The sequence below is a fragment of the Jaculus jaculus genome, chromosome 1 (assembly GCF_020740685.1).
Source record: "Jaculus jaculus isolate mJacJac1 chromosome 1, mJacJac1.mat.Y.cur, whole genome shotgun sequence".
NCBI classification, from domain to species: domain Eukaryota; kingdom Metazoa; phylum Chordata; class Mammalia; order Rodentia; family Dipodidae; genus Jaculus; species Jaculus jaculus.
The window spans coordinates 306,618,009-306,633,960 of NC_059102.1; the positions used below are offsets into that span (position 1 = coordinate 306,618,009).

Below are 15,952 nucleotides of genomic sequence, written 5' to 3' on the forward strand. Positions count from 1 at the left end.
TGTTAGAAGGTTTTAGTTTATTGTTTTAATCTTAAATTCTGTGATTGTTTCCCTGTGTGATTGTACTTAGATTATAATTATTTCAAAAATATCTTATTCAAGTTAATACCTATTTAATTTTAACAATTTTCAAAAATTTATTCCAAAATTTCTATTTCCTCCTTACTCCTTTGTAGTATTATGCAAATTACATATTTATATATTATAAAACCATCAAGACATTTTCTTAGGTCAAATAGAAGGTTAATCAAAAATGTTTAAGTTGTCTTTCATATTTGCCCCATAATTACTTTTACCAGTACTTTAATTTTTTGTGAATTTATGTTACTGTGTGTTGTCTTTTCATTTGCACCTAAGGAGTCCTTTTGCTATTTCTACTAGGCAAAGTCTGCTCGTTGCAAATTCTCTTTTAGCCTTTTACTTACAAGCACTTACCTAACTTCCTTAGAATCTGATGGACAATTGTGTTGGATATGGAATTCAATTACCAGGAATTCTTTTGCACTTTGTGTGTGCAATTATCTTTCTTCATGTCTCCAAGGTTCTAATAGAAAATCAGCTGTTCATCTTATTGGAGATACTATGTTTTTCTTTCATATTTTCATCATGTTCTGCAAAGAAAATGTTGTTGCCAGTTCAATTATAATGTGTGTAAGTATTGATATCTCTTAATTTATCTTTTTGTTTTGTTTTGTTTTTTTGAGGTAGAGTCTCACTCTGGTCCAGGCTGACCTGGAATTAACTCTGTCATCTCAGGGTGACCTTGAACTCATGGCAATCCTCCTACCTCTGCCTCCGGAGTGCTGGCATTAAAGGCGTGTGCCACCACGCCTGGCTTTAATTTATCTTACTTGGAGTTTGTAGAACTTTTCAGAGATACAGACTAATATTCTTCAACAATCAAGACTTTTTGAACATTATTTCATTAAATATTCACTCTGCCCATTCTTTGCTTTTGAGACTCCCAATATGTATATGTTTCTGTGCTTTGTGGTACTCCCAAGATCTTTGAGACTCTGCTCATTTGGTCTTCATTATTTTCTTTTCCTTAGACTGACTTAAAGTCTAAATTGATCTCTGTTTATATCAGTGGTGGTGTCATGCATGCCTGTAACTCCAGCGTTGAGGAGAAGAAACAGAATGATAATTGAGGCTCTCTGGTCATCCAATTTAACTGCCTCAGAGAAATAATGTGGGAAAGTGACAGAGGGCATCCAACAGCCTCTACTCTGGCTACCACAGTGTCCGTCCTCATATGGTAGAATGGAGGTGCATAATCTGCCATCTTGTTAGTGACTAACATCAAATTTTACTTCTTTTGGTCTGCAGTAATGGCTTAGTGGTTAAGGCACATGCCTAGGAAGCCTAAGCACCCAGGTTCGATTCCCCAGAACACACATAAGCCAGATGCACATGGTAGTACATGTGTCTGGAGTTCATTTGCAGTGACTAGAGGCCCTCGTGTGCCCACCATCCTTCCTTCTCCCAACTATCCCTCCCTCTCTCTAATAAGTAAATGAATGAATAATAAAATTTTTATTTCTCTTTAAAGTGATACACTGGAGATAGAATTTTGTTTTATTTTTCCACATTAATTGTCACTAGTTTCAACCTAATGAGTGAACATGAATACTCTGTCCTTACCCAAATAATTGAGATAACTTGATTATTGTTATTTGCCTGTCATTCTTTATGGAGCTTATTTTTTACCAGGTACCAGAACTTATTCTTTACCAGGTACCAATCTCCTATAGTGATGGTTCTACTTTATGCAATTTCTGTTCTCTTTGACTGTTTGATGAGTCTGATATGAATTCAGTGCCAGTTACTGTTGTTTTGTATTATTTTTTTGTTTACGGTGCAGGAAATTGAACCCAGAGCCTTGCATATGTTGATAAGTGATCAAACTGGCCATAAACTCACTAGATTATCTGAGGCTAGCCTTGAACTCCTGATCCTCTTTCTCCCAATGTTTTTTATTGAGTAGAGTTTTAGAATATGTAAGAGTAATATGTTATTTGTTTCTGTCTCTCTTCAGATTTTACATTGCTTTTATATAGACCATACACCATTATATATTTAATTTATCCTTTTGAAAATCTTTATATTTGTGGAATTAATCAGGTTTTTATGGCAATTACATTTAATTCATAGATCTTTATTATCATTTGACCTTTTAGAAAAATTGGTATGTACAAAAATTTGGTATGTATGTACAAATCTTGTGATGCTCTTTTTTACTTTTTAAATATTTCTTCTGTAGTGAGGGAGAGGAACAAAATGAAGTTCTGGCCAGTAGATCACTGAATTCATGCCTAAATTTATATAGAATAATATTTCTGTGGTGTACTAAGAAATGTTACTTCCTCTGGATTTTAATGATCAAAGGCATTTGGTGGAACAGAACTATATCAAACTCCTTATTAAGTGGGATTTTTTTGAGATGTATATGTTAATGCACATTGCTTATGTATTTATTTGTCATCATAAATTACTCAAAGCATATGTTATTCCAGTGATTGACCTGGTAATTGTGAATAATGTAAAATGTTAAATCAGAATATTTTCAGTTTGCTTAAAAAGTCATAATAAGTAGATTAATAACTAATACACTTAATTCTTATTTCATAATCTGAAAACAAGAAAGCTAAAATAAACTGAACATTTTAGCTAATAAATAGTGATAATGCAGTTCATGAAGTATAGCAGACACCTATATTAGCAAATCTAATTTTAACATGAACATCTTGTCTATTTAAAAATAGTAAGCCATCAACAGCTCTATTTTAAAACTGTCCTCATTATTTTATACTGAATTAATTTATGTTGATATTCATTAATCAGCTTATTGATTTCACTTTTCTCTAGAAGAGGTACTCATATACCTCCTAGAAGTTAATTTTCTGAAATTTTAAATTTTTGTTTATATCTGTGTCCATGTAGTATTCGTCTATTGGACTTTGCTGTGTATAAATTTTATTTGGTAAATTTACTTTAAGTTGAGCTAGTGTTAGTAGGCTAAGCTGCTCATTTTTCTAAATTTATTTTAGTTTTACTTGTTTAAACATTAGATCAGGTACTGAAAAAGAAAAGTAGAATTTCAATAGTAAGATTCCCAGTGTAAATATAGATCATGAATGAATGGCTCTTAATTATTTCATTGTCTCCTGTATGTAGTATATTACTTTTTCTAAGTCATATGCTATTTTCAACTTAGACTTGAAGCTGCCTGTTATTTTTTAAGTAAAAATTATATTTTAGTTTTTAAAATACCGTTCTGTATTGGAAAGAAGTATCCTACTTTTTGTCCCAGTTCTATCTTAGCTTTGTTATTTATTAATACGTAGAAATTTAAAACCAGCTACCCTTTATACCAAAGGCAAGACAAATGATCATATTTGTGTCTTGTTTTTCTTCAGAGACTGCCTTAGGTGCATTAGCAAGAGTTCTAAGAGAAGACTGGAAACAGAGCGTTGAATTAGCTACAAATATAATTTATATCTTTTTTTGCTTTTCTAGGTAAGTATAAAGATTATAAAAGGACTAGTCTGTCTATTGCTGTCTGTCTCTTGTCAGTTATAAACTCTTGGCTCTCTCAGTCTTTCTGTGGATTTGTGTGAGCTCCTCTGAGCTCTTATTCCTGCTCTATTGTTATTCTTTCATGTGGTCCATATTTAACCGATGCTTCTACACACTCAATCAGCTAGCATATGGCTCAGAGTTCAAGAGTCTTACCTCTGGAAGAAAACGGTCTCAATTTCAATGGTACCTCCTAATTATTAATTGTATTATTGGTTATGAATCTTAATTTCTGTGTGCCTGAATTAAAAAACTTAAAAGTGTTTTTTTAACCAGAGTACATGCTCTGTAAATATTATTGTTTTATTTATATGTGTGTGACACGAGTTCATACATGCCATATATCATATTATGTGTGTACATATAGTTCCATTTCAAATTTGTACAATTTAGTACATCCTTCCTGTGGGATATAATGTAATATATGTATATGATACCTGACAGATTAAATTAGGGTGATTAGTGTTTCTGTCTTTTTGAATATTTATCTCTTCTTTGTATTAAGATCCTATGAACTCCTTACTAGTTCTTTATAAGTGTTTTGTGAATTATAAGCTATAGTCACTTTGCTGTGCTATTGAACATTGAACATTTTCCTTCTGTTACTGTATATTGGAACTTGTTATCAAGCCTTCTTCAGTCCTCCTTCATCTTAACCTTTCTAAGACTCTAGAAACCACTCTTCTCTCATTATATGAAGTCAACTTTTTTTTTTAGCTCCCATGTATTTAAACAAGGGCAATTTTTATCTTTTTTGTTTAGCATACTTAATGTACTCAAGTCCTATTTATATTCAAACATTCTTAAGAAAAAATATGTTTATTGAGATATGAAAAATTATAGACAGTTTTTTCTAAAAGTATGACAACATTTGTGGAGAAATGATTATTGAATAAAATACTTGAACAAATTATCTATCAAACATATACAAAACCTGCTTACTAATACTATACTAGCTCATTCTCTATTGCTAATTTCATACTAGGAATAAAACATATATCTAATAAGTTATTAGTTTTGTTAGGCAATATTCTGAAAACATTCTGAGAATATCTGAGTATTTAACACAGGGGTTAATTATAAAAACCTATGTAATGGTAATATGTTAAAAGATATTTAAAGTAATCTTATAATTTCAAATCTGATTAGACCATGGATGTATTCATTTATTGAGATGTATGGCAAATTTATGCTCTCCATAGATTATGCCAGTGTTGATTAAAACCAAGTCTCCTATTCTAACAAAATGTGTTCCATCTCTTCTCCTTAAAGCTTTTCTCAGTTTCATGGACTTATCACTCACTACAAAATCGGAGCTCTATGCATGAATATAATTGATCATGAGTTAAAAAGACATGAGCTTTGGCAAGAAGAACTTTCTAAGAAGAAGAAAGCTGATATCCTTGTAAAGTTTCATTTTGACATTTTGTTCTCTTGCTTTAAGTTTTGGGTGGAAAAGATAGTTTCTTTTATGTTGTTAATTACTAGTCACATTATTTGTTAACCATACAAGAATATGTTGGAGGTTGATAAAATTGAAACTATCAGAAGAATAGTTTGAACTATAATTTTTGTCTCTTCATACTTTGATCACTTAACCAAGTAAAAGGGGGAAGCAACTAGTGCTGGAGTATTGAACAAATGATCCTAAGTGGCTACACCATTATGTCCACTAAAATCCCTGAGTTTCATAAAGCGTGGTTCACTACTGATGCCTGTATACCTCCAAGCAACCTTAATGGGAAATGGTTAAAAATTTTGATGAATGTAAAAAGTTCTATTTATTTGTGTTCTGTTTTTCAGTTAAGTGAAAAAATGCTATTATTAGTACCAATTTGACAAGTCTATAGTATGATAGAAGCTGTGAGAGAAACTTTAGAAATGATTTGTGATAACCTAGCTTATGGCATAAGAACCTAAATATTTCTTATCAAATGTTTTTTTTTTTTAATCAGCATTATAGTCCCTCCTTTAACAATGTGATTGCCTGTTTAAGTCATTCTTTGGAGTTGATCTTGCCATAGTCTACTTTCAAATAATTTTAATCTCTAAATAGTTATTTATTTTATTTTTTCATTTTACTAAATATTTTTATACTGATTACAGAATTAGTATATTCTGTCAACATTACAGTTTTCTCTCTTGAATATATTGATCATGTTGTCTATATAATTTAACTCTAGCTTAAAGGTCCTTAACTACCCATATCTTTCTAAACATGATATGTTTTGTACAAGCCATTGTCGGTAATAACATGTTTAATGATAGCAAACATTATTCCTGTTGTACACAATATGATACATTTGAAAAGTTTTCCTTGTGAAGCCCATGAACCCTGTTCTTAAGAATATACTTTCTTTTGGCATTTTTAATCTCCAGAACTGCTAAAATGTTTTATGCTTAAACTGAATCTTTTGGATATTCTGAGGATCTGAAGTAGAATCCAATAGTCTCTGTAATTGAATCATTCTCTATGAGACAGTATATTTTTTTTTTACATGGATACTCTTTTATTGTTGAAGTTATTGACTTGGCAAATTACATAAAATATTTGCATGTAATTGCTAAGAGTTCAAGTATTTAATAAAGTTTACAAATTTCCTTACTCAAGACTCTAAGGAAATTCTTGAACCTTTGGCTAAGATTTCCTGTTTTAATATAATTACTATGCATACAAGATTTCTAGTTGAATAATTGAGACTATAACTAAAGTTACATGAGCAGTGCTCTTCAAAATAATTTCCAATGGATTATGTTTGTTTCAATTCAAATATATTATCCTTGACTTCAGTTTTACTTGATGAAGATCTTGAAAATCACACCTTGAGAAAGGATTATGAAAAAACCTACAAAAAGTACCAGGGACTTGTAGTGAAACAGGAACAGCTATTACGAGGTATGAATCTTGAAAGCAATGAGAAACAAGATAAACAAGCAATTTAAATACATTTGTTCTTTGTGTTACCAAAATAATGAAAGTTTCTATATTTTTGTTTTGTTTTGTTTTTTGAGGTAGTGTCTCACTGTACTATAGGCTGCCCCAAAATTCACTCTGTATTCTCAAGGTAGCCTTGAACTGGTAATCCTCCTACCTCTGCCTCCTGAGTGCTGGGATTAAAGGTGTGTACCACCACGCCTGGCTAGTTTCTATAAATTTTAATATGCTTTAAGTTCTTTTGTCCTTAATATGAGTAATTTTTAAAATGTTACTCTTGTTTCACTGACTTAACCTTTATATTATTTTAATCCAGTGTGACCTTTTTAATAAGGATCTTTGTCTTTAAAACACTACATGTTTTATAAAGTTGACATGAAATTTTCAAAATATTTCTCAGGTAATAAGAAATAATCCCTGTCTAAGCTTGATTGAAAGATGAAGGACTTTGATGTCACATGGTTTCACATTCATGTAAGCTGCAAAATGTTAGGATGGAAATGTGTATTCAGTTTCTGGTTTGTACTTAACCATTTGATTAACTTTCTGCATGGAAATATATGTTAACTCATAAATTTTTTTTATTCTTGATATAGTTATTAGCTATTTGGACTATCCTGAACATTTTTTAAAGATTTTATTTTTGGCAGTTGTATTGTCCAAACTCAAGGCTTTACAAATGTTGTTATACACTAAGTGTTCTGTCGAATACATCCCCAGCCTATCTTAAAATAATTTTTCTCAACCTGTTAAAAAGATGCCAGGTTTCAATGTTCATTTAAAATGTAACAAGTGTTGTTTATGTAAATATATAATCCAAAATGCACCACATCTTTAAAAAGTTAGTTGGTTTTGTTAGTTTCAAAGCAATATAGTTGACTTTTTTCCATGTGAAACATTAAGCTATGTTCCTAAATATTCTATTCAGATATTTTATGCTTTTTGAAAAAAATTATTGAAACATTATTGACAGTAAATTGTATAATGTTAAAGTATACAATTTGTAAAATTTTAGCATGTGTAAATAGTTATTACACTGACCATTATCAAGATAGAGAACATTCTATCACACCTAGTGTTTCCTCATAAAATTTTATTTTCCTTCCCTCTTCCTTTCCCCTTATTCTATGGTCATTTACTTTGTCACTTTATATTAATGTACTTTTTTGTAGTTTATAAGTAGAATCATAATTCATGTTACTTTCTGTGTGTCTTCTTTTGTCAGATAAAGGTTAATCCATATCATTTATATTTTAGTTCTGTTGAGTAATATTTTCTTATATTTACTCATTTGTGTCATTGACATATTGTGAGTTTTAGGCAATTGCATGCTGCTATTAACATTTATCTGTGAGTTCTTACAACAGCAGATACCTTCTTTTCTCTTGGTTACATACCTAGTGATGGCCTGGCTAGGTCATATAAAAGATACATAGTTAACTTTATAGGAATCTAACAAATGGATTTCTATAACAGCCCTACCAATTTATATTCCTATCATTAATGCATTAAAGTTTTAGTCATTTAACATGGCCAAAGATTGATATCACCAAAATATATGCAATGGTGTTTCTTATGATTTTGATTTGAATTCACCTACCCAGTACTGAGTATCTGTGCATGTACAGATATGCCATTTTTTTGTTGAACTTTGTCTTGATTTTTTTTTAATTTTTTAATTTTTTTATTAACAACTTCCATGATTGTAAAAAAGATCCCATGGTAATGTCCTCCCTCCCCCTGCCATTTTCTCCTTTGAAACTACATTCTCCATAATATCCCATCCCCTTTCTCAATCAGTCTCTCTTTTATTTTAACAACATGACCTTTAACCTCCAGTTATGATGGGTTTGTGTAGGTAGTGTCAGGCACTGAGGTCATGGATATCCAGGCCATTTTATGACTGGAGGAGCACGTTGTAAGGAGTCCTACCCTTCCTTTGGCTCTTACATTCTTTCCTCCATCTCTTCCACAATGAACCCTAAGCCTTGGAAGATGTGATAGAGATATTTCAGTGCTGAGCATTCCTCTGTCACTTTTTTCCAGCACCACGATGTATTCTAAGTCATCCCAAGGTCACTGCCATCTGAAAAGAGAAGGTTCTCTAGCAAAAGTGAGAGTAGCATTAATATATGAGTATGAACATTAAGACAAGTGCCTACTGGGCAGTTTAATGAGCGTAGTATATACATTTAGCAAGACAGCAGTAGACGTTACACCCCTAGGGCTCATGACTACCCCTGTTGTAGGTTTTCAGTATCAGAGATGTATTCCCTCCCATGGAGCAGGCCTTCAGTCAAGTTAGAGGGCAGTAGGATTCCACCATGACAGATGTGCCACTATTGCACCCATTGGCTCATTTGGCCTAGTTGGCCAAATATAAGGCTTGAGGTGTCCACTGCTAAATATCTTCACTGGTGATTTCTCTCTCTCCCATTGAATTGCATGCAGAATGTCTTCTTCCAGCTTTCTGTCAGCTGGTCTACATGGAGGAGGTTATCAGCTCAGTTCCAGCAGGATTTCTCAGTAGCCTGGCAGCCTAAATATATGGAATCTTCAGCAATAGGGTCTTACCATATATTCCTGGTGGGAAACCAAGGGCCTTGACAATAGCCTGTAATGTTTTGGGTGCATCAGGCACCCAAACCTCCCTGGCCAACAACTCACTGGAAGGTATCCCATCTGTGGCACTGAAAATTTTCTAGTAGCAATCTTTGGCTCCTGAGTGTTCCATTGTCCAAAAAAGTAGGTTCCATTTGATTTATTTATATCCTCTTAGATTTTCATTGGCCCTCCCTCCACCTTTCCTTTACTCAGTCTCTTCCCCTGACCTCACTTAGGCCTTTTCACCCCCATTAATCTATTCTTCTACTTACATATATACAATACCATCCTATTAAGTACCCACCTCCCTTCCTTTCTCTTCCCTTTATATCTCCATTCTAGCTTACTTGCCTCTGCTATTGAGTTTTCTTACTCTCACATAAGTCCAATCATCTATAGCTAGGATCTACATATGAGAAAGAACGTGCGACATTTGGCTTTCTGGGCCTGGGTGACCTCACTTAGTACAGTCCTTTCCATACCCATTTTCCTGCAAATTTAACAACTTTGGTTTTCTTTGCCACTGAGTAGAACTCCATTGTGTAAATGTGCCATATCTTCATTATCCACTCACCAGTTAAGAGACATCTAGGCTGGTTCCATTTCCCAGCCATTGTGAATAGAGCAGCAATAAACATGGCTGAGGAAGTATCTCCAGGGTAATGAGATGAGTCCTTAGGATATATGCCTAGGAGTACTATAGCTGGGTTATATGGTAGATCTATTTTTAGCTATTTTAGGAACCTCCATACTTATTTCCACAATGGCTGTACCAGACTGCATTCCCACCAACATTGTAGAAGGGTTCCTCTTTTTCCACATCCTTGTCAGCATTTATGGTCACCTGTTTGCATGATGGTAGCATGGTTTGCATGATGGTAGGAGTGAGATGGAATCTCAATGTAGTTTTAATCTGCTTTTCCCTGGTGACTAGGGATGTAGAACATATTTTTAGATGTTTATATGCCATCCATATTTCTTCTTTGGAGAACTCTCTATTTAGGTCCATAGTCCATTTTTTTAAATTGGTTTCTTTGATTTCTTATTATTTAATTTTTTGAGTTCTTTATATATCCTAGATATTAATCCTCTCTCAAATGTATAGCTGGCAAACATTTTCTCCCATTCTGTAGGTTGCCCCTTTGCTTTATTCACTGTGTCCTTTGTTGTATAAAATCTTCATAATTTCATGAGATCCCAGCAGTTAATCTGTGGTTTTATTGCCTGAAAAATTGGGGTTGTATTCAGAAAGTCTTTGCCAAGACTAACATGTTGAAGGGTTTTCCCTACTTTTTCCTTTAGCAGTTTCAGAGTTTCATGCCTGATATTAAGGTCTTTGATCCATATGGACTTAATTCTTGTGCATGGAGGGAGATAAGGATCTATTTTCATCCTTCTAGAGATACATATCCAGTTTTCCCAGCACTATTTGCTGAAGAGGCTTTTTCTTCATTGAGTATTTTTGGCATTTTTCAGGTGGTTATAGCTACCCAGACTTACATCTGGGTCCACTATTCTGTTCCATTGATCTATGTGTCTGCTTTTGTGCCAGTATCATGCTGTTTTTATTACTATGGCTCTGTAGCATAGGTTAAAATCAGGTATGGTGGTACTACCAGCCTTCTTTTTGTTGCTCAATATTGTTTAATATATTTGAGACTTTTTGTGTTTTCCAATGTATTTTTTGATTATTTTTTCTATTTCCATGAAGAATGCCATTGGATTTTTGATGGGGAGTGCATTAAATGTATAAGTTGCTTTGGTAAAATTGCCCTTTTCACAATATTGATTCTTCTGATCCAAGAACAAGGGATGTCTTTCCATTTCCTAGTGTCTTCTGCAATTTCTCGCTTTAGTGTTTTAAAGTTTTCAGTGTAGAGATCCTTTGTTTTTCCCAGGCTCCTTATATGTGTGTTTTTCTTGCTCTTCAGCATGGAGGATCCTTTCAAATATTTTCTGTAGAGTTGATTTTGTCTTAACATATTCCTTTAATCTGCTTTTGTTATGGAATGTCCTTATTTCTCTTTCCATTTGAATGGATAGCTTTGCAGGATAAAGTAACCTTGGTTGACACTGGCTTTTAAAGTTTGTGTTGAGTAATCTGCTTTGACCCTGATGGGCTTGCCTTTGTATGTAACTTGATTTTTCTCTCTAACTGCTTTCAATATCTTTTTTTTTTTGTATGTTTGGTAATTTAATTATAATATGGCAAGGAGAGGTTCTTTCCAGGTTTTGTGTGTTTGGTGTCCTAACAGATTCCTGTTTCTACATTGGCATCTCTTTCCCAATTTGGGAGATGATTTTGTTGAAGACACCTACTATGCCTTTAGAGGGAAATTCTTCTTCTACTACACCTGAATTCTTATGTTTGATCTTTTCATAGTGTCCTGAAATTTTGAAATTCACATTCATACTTTCCTATTAGTTTGTTTGTCTTTCTCTTTGTTGGACAGTATTGTATCTGCCACCTGGTCTTCTAGTTTAGACATTCTGTCCTCCCCTTCATCCATTCTCCTGGTGAGATTTTCTACAGAGTTTTTTATTTCATTGACTGTGTTCTTCATTGCTAGTAATTATGACTTGTTTTTCCTTATTATTTCTGTTTTCTTATGTTGTATATTAACTGCTTTATTGCATTAAATTGGTTTCCTGTGTCTTTGATTCCTTTGAGTTCCTCTTTCATTCTTTTGATTTCCTCTTTGACTTCTTTGAACATATTTATAACCATTCTTTTGAAATTTTTCTTAGGCATTTCCTGTAAATGATTCTCACTGGAGGTCACTTCTGATACATTAATACTTTCTGGTGGATTGATATTGTCTTGATTTTTGATGTTTCTTGTGTTATAACATGCATATTTTTGCATCTTGGATTAATTTAATGATTAGATTTTCTAATTAGCTACAGTATTATTAGATATATCAATCAATTTGATATTATATATATTCAGGGTTGGAGCTTAAGGTGCTAGCTATGGCTCTTAAGACTCTCAGAGTAGCTACAAACGTGGCCCTAGATGTTGGGTTTGCCTGCTATGAGAATGTTCAAGTAGGCTGAGTGGAACAAAATATAGGCAGCTTCTAAAATTTAACTAAACAATGTACACATTCAATGAAAAACAGCATGAAGTATTTATGCAAGAGTAGGTGTTATGACAACCAGATCCTCTAACAAAGTCACAGTCCCTTTGGATGTATGTTGCCTCACACCCTTAATCCTGTCAACGAAGAGGCCAAGATTTCTAGTTTTTTGAGGGTTTCCAAGTCAGCTTGTGACCAAGTGAGACCCTTCCCTAATGAACAACAGAAGAGGAAACAAAGACACTATAAATCAGGAACCAACAAATGACAAGCCCAGAATATAGCTTATTTAAGAATGGCAAATCCGACCATCCATCAGATTTAACATATAATTTATTCTGACATGGAAGGTGTAGTTAACACTTCTGATTCAAGCATATATACCAGGCTTATTTGGTGGGTACTGACCTGGGTAAACCCAGTTACCTTCTTCGATGATTTTGGTCTCAGTCATGCTATGTTCCTGCCTGGGTCCCTCTTTGGTGTGCAGTGAGTTCAGATAGGCTGGCTGGGTCGCTGCTTTGGCTGCTGGTGCTGGGTGCTATGAGCTCCCTTCCCCAGGTGTGTGGTGCTTGCACTTGAGCTGGTGGTAGGGAAGGGGAGGCTGTGGATGGTGGCCCCAGTTCTCCCGCTTGTCCACATGATTCTCTACCTCACGAGCTGCTCCTCTGTTGGTCACTGTGGTCTTCCCTTCACATTTCTTGAGTTAGCAGCAGTGTGAGTGGAGAATCCCTTCTCCTGGCTTTTCCTGTGGCTCAGGCCAAGCCTTGCTGGACCACTTCTGCTTGCCTTTGTGGGCTCTGGATATTCTGTATCTCTCCTACTTCTCTGCTGCAGTTGGTAATATCTTATACACCTTACTTTTTAGTAGAAGAGTATATTTTGCTGGGTTTTATTTTTGGGGGGGGGCTTTTTCTCCCCTAAGCTGCTTTGATGTGGTTCCTACACCGCCATCTTCTGTTTTGATATTTTTATGTGTCAATTTAGCTGCTCCATACATACACATACATACATACATACATACACAACACACACACACACACACACACACATTTGATATACAGTTCTAAAATCCATGATTTGAAGACATTCTCTAAGTTTGTAGCTTATCTTTTCAATCTCCAAATAGTATCTTTTGAAGAACAGAATATTTAATTTTTATGAGGTATAACTTGAGTCTTTTATGGATCATGGTTTTGGTATGAAGTATAGGGAATCTTTCCCAACTAAAAGTTACAAAGATTTTTCTGCTGGGTTTTTGTTTTAAAAGTTTTACAGTTTTAGTGTTTGCAGTTAGGTCAGTGATACATTTTGAATTACTTTTTGTATATAGTGTGAAGAATAGTTCAAGTTCATTGTTCTGTTTGCATATAAATGTTTAGTCATTAGAGCTCTCTTTATTTCAAAGAAGTATTCTTTACTACATTGTTTTCTGTCTTTTCCAGGATCATTCATCTATACATCTGTTTAGACCTCTGTCCTCTTATGCCTGTAACTTTTGTATACTTTGTACAGTGTTTGATAATAGAAAAGTATTTATATAAATTTTAATAAGCAGTATTAGCACCCAACAATTTTCCTTTTTGGGTTACCTTACGTCTTTTGTATTTCTATATGAATTTTAGAATCAAATTTAATACTTCCTTGAATCATAGATCAAGTTGTGAATAGTTGACATCTTTATCATATTTGCTCTTTTGACCTCCCTTCAAAAAAAGCGTGCCTGTCCATTTATGTAGCTCTTTTATTTCCCTATAGAAATTCTGTGGCTTTCATTGTACAGATGTCATATCTTTTGCCTCTAAACATTTCATTTTTCTTGTCACTATTGTAAGTACTCTTAAATATTTGAAATTCTGATTAAAGCTTAGTAATGTACAAGCTATTATTCCTAACCAGCATAGATTGATTTTTTTTCTTATATTATTTTATTTTATTGGCTTTTTTACTTTCTTTTTTCTTTGCTTTAGTTTATATTGGGTTTAATTTCCTCTTTTTCTGTTATGCTTTAAGGTAGAAGCTGTGGTAATTTATCCAAGATATTTTTCTTTAACACAGTTTTTATTATAAGCACTATATGGACAGCAACCCATAGATTTTAATATGCCTTGTTTTATTATTTATGTACTTTATTATTTATATATTTTATTATTTAGTATTTCAATTAAAAGAACTTTCTTATCTCTCTTAATTTCTTCTTTGACCTGAATGTTATTTAGAAGATAGCCATTTGTTTTGTACCAAACAAATGGAGATTTTCCTGAGATCTTTCCTTACTCCTTTTTAAAAAAATATTTTATTTTTATTTATTTATTTGAGAGAGGGAAAGAGAGAGAATGAGTACACCAGAGCTTCAAGCCATTGCAAACGAATTCCAGATGCATGTACCACCTTGTGCATCTGGCTTACATGGGTCTTAGGGATTAGTATCGAGGTCCTTTGGCTTTGCAGGCAAGTGCCTTAACTGCTAAGCCATCTCTTCAGCCCTATTTTCTTATTCTTGATGTTCAGTGAGGTTATTGGAACTCAAGGATTATAGAAGTTCTGTAATTTTGGGGGGAATCTGCTAAGTTGTTCCACAGGTCTCTGATGCTTTTGATGTTTTTTCCTATTTTTCCCTCTGTGTGTTTACTTTGAATATTTTATGATTATGTCTTCAATTTCAGCACTCTTTTCTACCATCTTTAAATTCGCTAATGGCATCTAGTGTACACTCTCAGATATTGTGGTTTCTATTTCTAGGAATTTCAAACACAAACACACAGTCTATCATGTCTTTACCTAAATTTAGAAAATCTTTGTCAGTTCTTGGATAGTTTCATCTGGTTGACATTTCTTCTACTTATGGCCTATATTGTCCTGTGCTTTTGAATGCTTGATAATCTTTGATTGGGTGCCAGATAGGGTAAAATTTATATCACTGGGTTTTTCATGTATTTTTCATTCCTATAAATCTTGTCAAGCTTTGTTTTGGAAAATAGTTGAATTACTAGTAAAGCCTTTGAGCATTTTATATCTTGATGTGACCATTTGAGTGTGCAAATAGCAGCATTTAAGCTAAAGGTAAGTATTCTCCACTGATCAAGCAAGACACGTTTTTTGGGTGGGTGAGTGGGTCTTATATGTGTATGTGTTCATATGCATACATGTTCATGTGTGAGAATGTAAGCATGCTTATCAAACTCAGAGGACAGCTTTAGATCAGTCTTTGCCTTCCTGCTTATTGGAGATAAGGTCTCTTTTTTACCTCTCTCTTCACCAGCCTAGCTGGCCCACAAGCTTCCAGCAGATTTTCCTCTTCCATCTGCCTTCTTACTGTAGACATGCTTGGATTACAGACACCCCACTACACCATCCTGGAAATATGGATGTCTGCATTTACATGAGTTCTGGGGATCCAAACTCAGGTACCCGTGCTTACCTAGCACATGCTTTATTCACAGAGTTCTCTAACATTACAAGCAAAGAGACTTCCAAGGATGCTACCATTACTCCTCAATTACACAAGTTCCTATATACACTTTATCCAACTTCTGGGAATAGCACATACCTTTTATTCTTTTTTATTTTGTCCCCAGCCTCAATTATGTACTTATGTCTAGCCATACTCACCTAGTACTCAGGGAACATTCCTGCTTTCTCTCTGTGCAGCTGTCCTCTCCAGTACATTTGTATGGGAACTCTGGTCTCCTTGGTTTCTCTGACTCATGAGTCTGTATAGGTCTTTAGCTCAGAGATACTCTCAGGTTCTGCT

General features: G+C 33.9%; 1 protein-coding gene across 2 annotated transcripts in view; it reads left to right on the forward strand.

Moving 5' to 3' along the window:
• The window catches only part of Kifap3 (kinesin associated protein 3), a 143,593-nt gene that overhangs the window by 19,978 nt on the left and 107,663 nt on the right, over positions 1-15,952 (forward strand). For both annotated transcript variants that reach the window (XM_045147576.1, XM_004658798.3), the window contains exons 6-8: positions 3,420-3,519; positions 4,852-4,976; positions 6,377-6,475. In XM_045147576.1, the coding sequence (XP_045003511.1) occupies positions 3,420-3,519; positions 4,852-4,976; positions 6,377-6,475 (324 nt within the window). The remainder of the gene's footprint in view (positions 1-3,419; positions 3,520-4,851; positions 4,977-6,376; positions 6,476-15,952) is intronic.